We start from the raw sequence: 10000 nt of genomic DNA, 5'->3' as shown, positions 1-10000 counted from the left end.
CTTTTGTCTTTCTCTATTCGTTTCTCTTTTGTTTTATTAAATCTCTATTTCTCTCTTCTTCTTTTTTCATGTGTTTCTCTGTCTACACATATGGTTTTATGTGGTGAAGATGTTATGAGCTGATGTTGAATAGGCGGTTTGATCATCTTGAGCTTGTGGGTGTTTTGGTGGAGGACCCGACTGTAGTCTGAATCACATAGGTGTCAAAAAAAAAAAAATTTAGCCCACCCTGTAAAAAAATCGTGGGTCTGCCGTTGTAACCAAGGTGAAATATGTCTACAGGCTTCCTAATCCTAAAGCCTAAAATTGGTGATAACAAGAAAGCATCTGAGGATGCTAAAGTGAACATCGAGCAGGAAAACAACAGCAGCTCGAACCCAGCAACGGGTTCCAAAAGCTGTGCTACTTCTAGGAACAATATTTGTCAGAATGAAATTACGGCAACCAATGGCGCCACAGATGTTGGGGTCTCCAACTTTCACAACTACGCCGTCGAAGGTCAAGGGGGCAGCGAAGGAACGAAGGGCTTCCCTGAACGCGGCGGTGGTTACAACATTTTTGGCAATAAAATTAGTGCAGATGGAGCCAGGGAAGTTGGGATTCGCAACTTCGGCAACACCACACACGGCATGCCTTTTACTACTGAGGAGGATCATGGAGAAGAAGCAGAAGGCGGCTCCAGTCCACCAAAGCCACAAGGGGGGCCCACCAGCTAACTCATCATCGATCACATGGTTTGGTAAAATTAAATATGAAAAAATATATGAATAAAAGAATACATAATCTCTTTTACCATGTTTAATTTTAGGGACGTGATTTTTTCACTCTTATTTTCTCTACTTATATATATATATATATATATATATTTTAATATTTTGTAATCAATCTTATTCTTTTTTATTTTTTCTATTTTTTACTCTGCCCTCTTATATTAAGATTTTGATAACTAAAATAAAAAAAAGTTAAATAAAACAAAAAACAAACAAAACTCAAGCCCACCCAATAATCCCGACACTATTCCCATCCCAAGCAATCACCAACCCCACCCGCACCCCAAAACCCAGCTGCACTGGCCAACCTCCCCCATCCATCTCACCTCTCTCTCTCTCTCTCTCTCTCTCTCTCTCTCTCCTTCCAAAACTTATCAAGACACCCCACCCCCTCTTCCTTAGACAAACCCAGCAGCAACACCACCGTCACCTTCACATCACCTGATACAACGCCGCAATACCATATCCAACCCAAAACCCAGCATGTCACTCTAAACCCCGACCTCATCAGATCTGGCCTTCAACACCGACAAGCTATTGGAGACTCTCTCTCTCTCCGTCTATGTCGCTCTCTCACTTTCAGAAGTCATTCAAATAATTTGTTTCTTGGAATTGATATGAATTTTTCTAGTTGTAGGTTTGATTATTTATTTTGAGTTTGAGTGATGTGAGCAAGATTGGTGGTCTGGGAAGGTGGGTGTGGGTGGGGGTGAAGTGATGTCGAGTTTGGGTGGCTCTTGGTTGATGGTTAGGATGGCTGAGTTGGTGGCGCCTTGGAGGAAGCAGTTGGGCTAGAGGAGGAAGGCAAGAGAGGGAGAGATATATATTTTTTTCTTTTCATTTTTTCATTTTTGATTTATTATTTAACTTTTTCATTTTTGATTTATTATTTAACTTTCCTAATGTATGATAAGGGTAGAGTAGGAAGGAGAAGAATAAAAACAAAACAAGATTAATTAAAAAGTATTAAAAAAATAAAAGAAAGTGTAAGTGGAGAAAAGGGAAATTAGAAAATCAGCTCTCTAATTTTATTATGTATACAGTATAAGGTATGCGAAAATAAGAACTCTTACGGTAATCACCTAGGCTTGTAAGCCTGTTTTTATGTATATGTTATTTGTGTTATTAAAATTGTGGTTTTTCCTTTTTTATAAAATTCTTATTCAAAATTTTTAGATATAAATAATATATAAAATAAATATTAAACAGTAAAGTAAAATAAAGAGACAAGTAAATAAATAAATAAAATAAGTTAAGATTAAGAAAGCAAGTCTGGTATAGTGAAAGCACGTCAAAGACGCTGTCCTAAAGCCTTTGTAGCCTCCTTACGTGCAGGTAATGATGGTCTACAAGACTCTAAGATACGACCCCAATACGTAGGCTTAAGATCCGCTATAAGCACGTTTACAGTCGGATAGAAAAATCCAAGCCACAGAATCGTTGCCCAAAAATAATATAGAAAGTATGGAATATGTGAAAGTATGAGAATAGAGAAATCTGATTGTAGTGTATTGAAATATGAAGGAGGAGCGACCTTTTATAGGCATTCAAAACTCGTAACCTCCAAACACATTTAACCATAAAAATTGGTGGCAATGAATAGAAAATAAAAACTGAAAATTAAACAATTTGTAACTCCTATAATAAATAAAAAAAACCAGCCAAAAATTAAAACAGAAAATAAAACATTTTAAAATTTAAAATCCTTTCAAATAATAACAATTTGTGATCATATAGGGTGGCGTTTATATATATAATTCGTTACCTTGAATTTGTCAGATTACATGTATATTAGGATGATCCCATGTCTGACAAGATTCAATATATGATTTTGGAAGATGATAGATATATGATGTTGTTTATGGAAGAAAGAGGGATGAATGATTTTAATAGTTTACAAACATCGGAGGATATTTGGCACCATGATGGCTAACAAATATTCCAATAGCTGAACTAATTTTTTTCATTTGGTCCGATTTAGTGTTCCAATTTTTCAATTCTGGTGCCTAACAAAACGTAGCATTGGATTTAAATAATTTTGTATAAAAAATAAAAAATTATACACAATTGATCCGGTTTGAGAGCAGTGTGAAATCAAAATCAGAATCGATTGGAATTGATTCGGTCCTATTTGATGCCAATTTATTGACTTTTTTAATTAACTAATTTTTTTCATTTCGTCCGATTCAGTGTTCTGATTTTTCAGTTCTGATGCCTAGTGAACGTGGTGGTGAGCTGTAAAGCTGTCAAAATAACAAAACCAGTCCATGTGCAACCATTCACTTATATAATGATTATTGGGATGTCTTTGTCAAATACATGATGGATGAAGAACATGGGAAACAAAGGATGGTGCTCTAGAAAGCTTTTACAGATTTCTTTAATGGATTGAAAGAAATCTGAAAAGCATACACCAATTCAGTATAAACGGGAGGGACCACAAAACGCGTGGGTCAATAACCATGGGCCCATAGTTTGGCATCCAGACAACAAAGTTGACAACGGAGAACCCAAGACGTAAAGAATTTGGATACTTTTCTCACATCCCTTTCAATTGTATCATGATAATATAATATAATTACCAAATTTTTTCATGTATAAATACGGTAAAAAAAATATGATAAGTGTTGATGCTCAAAATGGCCCGATCAATATTGAGTCAAACTTAGTGATTAGATGTGCTGGGTCTTCAGCAAGGAAGAGGGCTGAGGCCCTTGGTGAAATAGGTTGGTGAGAGACCTGCAGAAGATAAAGTGGGAGAAGCAATCGTTAAGCTTCGGACACCGGTGTGGTGCCGGCCGAAGGCTCTCCGATGCCTAAGTCAGTTACAGGTAGTAATTATGGCAGAATAACAGTAAAAGTGGGAGAATAGTTCTGCTTTTTACCTGGGTACTGTTCCCTATTTATAGGGAAGTGAAAGTGGGAACTTTGCACAAAGTTCTAATGTGGGACTTTGTGTAAGTCGTTGTGATGGCGACACATGTCCTGGAGATTAGGTTTGGCAGCTGGGAGCTTCGGCAGGTGTCTGGCACCTCGGAAGTGTGTCTTCCTTCGGCATGGGAGAAGGCGTGGTTGCCTTGGTGCTAGTCGCTTTGATGTTGGGTCTGCTCGGTTCATTATGGTGTAAACAGTAGTCCCCCAATTTCGCGGTCGAGAAGTAACTTCTGGGTTGGGAACTTGTGAGTTTTTGTAATTGTAACCGAGCATTCCAGTTTCGTTGGGAGTCGTAGGGCACTCCCTAGTCCCCCAAGTTGGCAAGCTAGGAGTTGCGTCAACACAGGGTAGCTGGGTACCTGGGTACTTGGGCATGTCGCAGATAAGATGGGAGCTGGGTCCGTGGGGGAGCCAGAGAAGGAGCCGGGTCCTTTGAAAATTTTGGAGGGACTCCAATTCTTCCATGGCCCTTGCCGTTCGGCAAGGGTCTAGCTCCCTTTTTTTTTTTTTTTTGAATGGCTGGGCCTTCGAAGGAGCCGGGTCATGAAAATTTTGGACTCTCCACAATTTGTCCATGGCCCTTGCCGTTCGGCAAGGGTCTAGCCATTTTTTTTTTTTGAATGGCCGGGCCATTTGGAAATTTTTGGACGCTCCATAGTTAGTCCATGGCCCTTGCCGTTCGGCAAGGGTCTAGCCACACATTTTTTCTTTGAATGGCCGGGCCTTCGGAGGAGCCGGGTCATTTTGAAAATTTTGAACTCTCCATAGTTCCGCCATGGCCCTTGCCGTTCGGCAAGGGTGTAGCCACACATTTTTGCTTTGAATGGCCGGGCCTTCCGGGGAGTCGGGTCGTTTTGAAAATTTTGAACTCTCCATAGTTCCTCCATGGCCCTTGCCGTTCGGCAAGGGCCTAGCCACACATTTTTTCTTTGAATGGCCAAGCCTTCGGGGGAGCCGGGTCGTTTTGAAAATTTTGAACTCTCCATAGTTCCACCATGGCCCTTGCCGTTCGGCAAGGGTCTAGCCACACAATTTTTTTTTTTTTTTGAATGGAGGTTGAAGGCTTTCTTGGATTGGGCCTTCGGCAAGTGGCTAGAGTTGGGCTCAAGGTTGGCTTCGGCAGGTAAGAAGGGCTAGGGTTTTGGGGGATGGGGAGTATAAAAATAACAGAGTATTCATCATGCCGTTCGGCAGAGTTCATTCGGCAACTTTGGTAGGCTTTGGAATTGGGAGTAAACAAAACTTGGAGATTGGATCTTGCCGTTCGGCAAGTCCTTAGTGGTCTTCGGGTTGTCCTTCGGCAAACTTTGCAAACCGATCGGCAGGGGCCGCTTGAGGAAATTGAAGCCGTGCAAATCGTTCAAGTCCTTCGGCAGGTGGTTTCGGCAAGAAGAGCTGGGCGGTGCAGCTGTTTCGGCAAGACAGCAGGCGCGGTGCAGCTGTTTCGGCAGGACAGCAGGCGCGGTGTTTCGGCAGGGGCTGTGGTGCTGTGCAGATTCGACAGGTTCTGGCCGAGGTGCAGTTGAAGTGCGGCTGAGATCAAAGGGGAGCTGCGACTGGTCTTGCCGTTCGGCAAGAGGCTTCTGTCGAAGGGGCTGGCAATTGTTTCGGCAGGCGGCAGCGAGGCTGTGCTGTCCGAGGGGCTGTGGAGGTGCTGCGCAGGTTCGGCAAGACTCTTTCGGCAGTCGCTGTAGCTGGAGCTCGGGATTGGAGTCTTCGGCAGGCTCTGCTCAGGTTCGAGTTAAGGTGATTGGGAGCTTCATTTTTTTGTTTGCTCAGCCCTTGCCGTTCGGCAAGAGTGTGGTTTGGTGTGATTGTGAGCCGAGGCCGAGTGCTGTCCGAGGAGCGGGACTTTCGGCACGTCAGGGTTGAGCTAGACCGTCCATACTTGGCAGGTGAGTCCCCCATTTGTTGTTGCCCGGGCTTGCCGTTCGGCAAGCCCAGCTAAAGTATGTTGTGAAATTGGTTTGGGTGCCTTGAAAAAATTTGAGCTTAGCCTTGTAGTAGGATTAGGCTTATGAAGTGGGCTAGCACACTTGAAATTTTGGGGACTCCATTTTGTTTTGCACGGGCCTTGCCGTTCGGCAAGGCCCCTAAATTTCCCCAACTTTTTGTTTGTTTGTGTATTTTGAAAATTGAATTTCAAATGGGGTGTAGGTACAAGGGATTTAGGAGGGAAGATGAAAGGGTGTTAGGGTTTGCTCGTGAATCGAGGCGTGGTACCCTTCGTTGGCTATTTAATAGGAACTTGGGGTGGAGAAGGCACTTGGGGTGAGAAAAGTTGTGAGAATTTGAAGGAGAGGAGAGGCGATTTCCGGCGATTAGTTTGTGGTGGTGCTTGTGGCTGAGGTGATTTCCGGCGATCCTTTCGTGGTGCTACGAACAAGGTTAGACCTTATTTCGCTTGAACTTTTGAATTGAAATGTCTTGTTTTGCATGAACATGTTGAAGGCTAGGAAGAACACATTGAACATGAGCATGAACATCATGAACACGTTGAACATATGTATGAACATGTTGAATTCTTGCCTGGCATGAAGATTTGGCAAATTTTTGTTGTTGTGGTTCGATCTTCTCTGCATGTGCATTAGTTCCTTTTTCTTGTTTTTGCATATTGTAGATGTCTGAAAGTTCTGATAGAAAAAGTCCTGACCCCTGCCTTTGGTGGGGATGATACTGAGAGTAAAGAGCCCAGCCAATATATATGTTCTGAAGAGGAGAGTTCAGAGACAGAGGGTCTGGTAGAAGGCACTATAAAAAGTAGGATGATAGGGCCTGGGGGTGAGAGGGGTAAACCATCCGAAGACTCTGGGTCAACTGCATATAGGGAGATGCAGAGAAATTATATAGAGTTAGAGGCCATAGCAAACTGGGTTCTAGCCTTGCCTCAAACGCAAGAGGTGGGTTCAAGCAACCAGGCATCACCATCAGGGTCTGTGGGTATAGCCGTGGCTTCGGTTTCAGAGGGTTTGGACATTCGGGTCGGTGTCCCGTTGCCGAGGCGGAATACGCTTACAGAAGCAAAATTGGCCCAGCTGCGGACAGATTTTAGTGTGCCAGCCTATGTGGGCTTGAGGTTACCCACTGAGGCTGATGTAGTCAGATATCCCTCGGATGGCTCCGTGATGATTTTCACAGATATGTATCGGCACGGCTTCAGATTACCGTTTCATCCGTGGGTGCAGATGATGTTGGCCAAGTTGGGGTATGCACCGGGGCAGTATAATCCCAACTTTTGGATTCTTCTTCATGGGGTGTATATTGCTTGGTGGTTGGCTGGGTTAGGGGAGCCAACGTTTGAGCAGTTCATGTACCTGTACTCCATTTCGAAGCAGCAGGGGAATTTTGGCTGGGTACAGGCCAATTGCCGAAAGGCGAAGGAGAGGGGCTATTTTATTGGACACAAGCCCACAACGCAAAAGTCCTGGAGGAACAGGTGGTGCATGGCCTATGGGGACTGGGAGAGTCCTCCAGGGAAGAGCGTTGGCCAGCACATTCCTACCCACTTCCAGTCTATAGGTCCTTGGCCCCATCCCTTAAGATTGTCTAATGCTTGATTGTGTTGTTTTGGCTCCTATATTTGGTTCTGTACTTTGTCTGTGCCAGTGTAAATGGCTAAGTAGTTTCTAACTCTTGATGCAGGTTCAGTGAAGTGGGGCCCAATCTCCAAGGAGCAAGAAGATGAGGTTGAGTGGGTGAGGGCGCAGTTATCAGAGACTGAGCGTGAGTGCGGGAACTTAGTCACGCAGAAGAATTTGTTTGAGTCCGGACTGCTGCAAGGAAGTAAGTATCTGGGTTATCTTTTTGGTGGTGTGCTGAGCCTTTGTGAGTTTGACTAATATAATTGTTTTGTTTGTTTTGACAGTGGCTGGGATCATAAGGGGGAGCACGAAAGTGGCCGTAGATATTGATGAGGCCGAGATGCAGAAGCGGCTGAGGGAGTCTCGGGCCAAGAAAGCTGAGAAGAGTGCTGGAAAACGACCCAGAGATGATGATGAGGGTCGGGTTGCGGACGTGCTGGGCAAGAGGAAAGCCTTAGAGGAGGCGCATCAGCATGTGATGGGGTCGGGGCCGAGACTTCCGCCCTTTGATCTGCAGGCACCGCCGAAGCTACCCTTCGGCATGGAGGATGTGTTTGCTGAAGGGGTAGAGAAGGTTGACTTCGGCAGGCTTCGCCAGCAGAAGAAGGAGGTCAACCTGGCTATGCACCGGCAGGAGGTGCCCTTGGTGAACGTCTTCTTGGAAGGCGTGAAGAGCGACCCTGAGGCTTTGGCAAAGACTCCAGCTTCTTCCTTCATAGACCGGGCCCAAAAGACGATCCTCACCTCTGCCTATGTAAGTGTTTAGGCCCTTTTTATGTGTATTTGTGTTGGATTATTCTTGTATGGATTGACTAACATGGTTTTGTTTTGCAGGCCTTTGGCGAGATGTACGTCAGCATGGCCAAGGCTGACAAGGAGATCCAGAGGCTGAAGAGGCGGGATGAGCTGGCCAAGAGCAAAATGGCGGAGGCGCAGGAGGCCATCCGAGAGAAGAACGCCTTGCTGGTGCAAAAGGCGGCCCTGGCCAAGGAGGTGGAGGAGCTGAAGAGGTCGAAGGCCGAGGAGGTGGCTGCTGCCCGAGTCGAGGCGATCGAGTCCTTCCGATCCTCAGAGGAGCTGAAGAGCTATATCATGGACCGACTGGTTGATGAGCAGCTTCGCTGGGAAGATAGGTTGGTTAGGTTCAACCCCTCGGTGGAGATTAACTTTGACACCAGTGGCGAGCCTCCTGCACAGACCCCTCCTGCTGATGCTAGCGCCCCAACACCTGAGGCAGAGCCGGCTACTGAGGATGCCCCTTCGACCGAGTCTTGAAGGCGTTGCCTTCGTGATGTATTATAGTTATTTTGTACTCTAGCTATTTTGTTTTAACATTTTGCCTTGCATGGAGCAAGGTTGTTTTTATTTTGGTTATGTATGAACATTTGTCTTTGCCTGGAGCAAGGGTGTTTTCATTTATGATATGAGACTTAGTTTGATATCAATTGTGTTAGTAAAAATGATAACAATGTGAGTGCATGAGAATGAGCCGGAGTCAGGCATTTCATTGAAATAGGTGCCGAAAGGCAGAAGGTACAAGTGTTCTAGGGTCTAGATACTTTACTTCTACCTTATAGTAAATAATCAAGACCAAAGTATTGTCCTAGGGTCTAGATATGTTTACTTGTAGTAGTACTTGAGGTGGTCAGCGTTCCACGGGTGAGGCAGCGTCTTGCCTGTGGAATCGCGAAGCTGATAAGTGCCGGGGCGGCAGATTTTGATAATCTCATAAGGACCTTCCCATGTAAGGCCGAGGGTACCTTCGTTGGGATTTTTGGTAGCCAAGGAGACCTTGCGCATGACCCAGTCCCCCATTTTGAAAGCGCGGGGCTTGACTCGGGAGTCGTAATATTTGGCGATGCGTTGTTTGTACGTGACATTGGTCCCGGAGCTCGTCAATGAAGTCGAGGTTGAGGGCCAACTGCTCGTCATTGGCCTTGGCATCGTAAGTGGAGGTTCGGTATGTGGGCTGGCCAATCTCTACCGGTGCCACGGCCTCGGTTCCAAATGATAGGGAGAACGACGTTTCACCGGTGGATGTGCGAAAGGTGGTGCGGTAAGACTAGAGGACTTCCGGGAGTAGTTCTGGCCAACAGCCCTTGGCTTTGTCAAGTTTTGTCTTGAGGGTCTTCTTGATAATTTTGTTCACGGCTTCGACCTGGCCATTGGACTGAGGATGGGCTGGGGAGGCGAAGCATAGACTAATCTTGAGGTTGGAACAAAATTGTTTGAATTTGGCATTGTCAAATTGCCGGCCATTGTCGGTGACGATGGAGTTGGGGATGCCGAAGCGACATACAATGTTCTGCCACACAAAGGATTCGATGCGAGCCGCAGTGATGGTGGCCAAAGCCTCGGCCTCAGCCCACTCGGTGAAGTAGTCTACGGCCACAACTGCATATTTGACTTGGCCCTTGCCCTCTGGCATGGGTCCAATGAGATCCAGTCCCCATTGGGCAAATGGCCAAGGGCTGACCATGGCAGTCAACGGTTCAGCCGGGAGTTGTGGGATGTTGGCAAATCGCTGGCACTTGTCGCATTTCTGTGTGAAGGCCTGGGCGTCCGTGTGGAGTGAAAGCCAGAAGTATCCTTGGTGGATTGCCTTATGGGCTAGCGAGCGTGCGCCCGAGTGGTGACCACAGATGCCTTCATGAATTTCTCGGAGGACATAGTGACCCTCCTCTGGAGTCAGGCATCGGAGGTAAGGAAGGCTGA

The 10000-nt window shown here is 45.6% G+C and overlaps 1 protein-coding gene across 1 annotated transcript in view; it reads left to right on the top strand.

Annotated features, from left to right (window-relative positions):
* The window catches only part of LOC117614753, an 8788-nt gene extending 214 nt beyond the window's left edge, over positions 1–8574 (top strand). The window contains exons 1-4 of the mRNA XM_034343656.1: positions 1–739; positions 7347–7487; positions 7570–8039; positions 8120–8574. The exon at positions 1–739 is cut by the window's left edge and continues 214 nt beyond it. Coding sequence (XP_034199547.1) covers positions 430–739; positions 7347–7487; positions 7570–8039; positions 8120–8560 — 1362 coding nt within the window. The 5' untranslated portion in view covers positions 1–429 and the 3' untranslated portion in view covers positions 8561–8574. The remainder of the gene's footprint in view (positions 740–7346; positions 7488–7569; positions 8040–8119) is intronic.
* The last annotated feature ends 1426 nt before the right edge of the window (positions 8575–10000 follow it).

This window comes from Prunus dulcis, chromosome 1, assembly GCF_902201215.1.
Source record: "Prunus dulcis chromosome 1, ALMONDv2, whole genome shotgun sequence".
Lineage (NCBI taxonomy): Eukaryota > Viridiplantae > Streptophyta > Magnoliopsida > Rosales > Rosaceae > Prunus > Prunus dulcis.
This window is presented reverse-complemented; position numbering and strand designations above follow the sequence as displayed.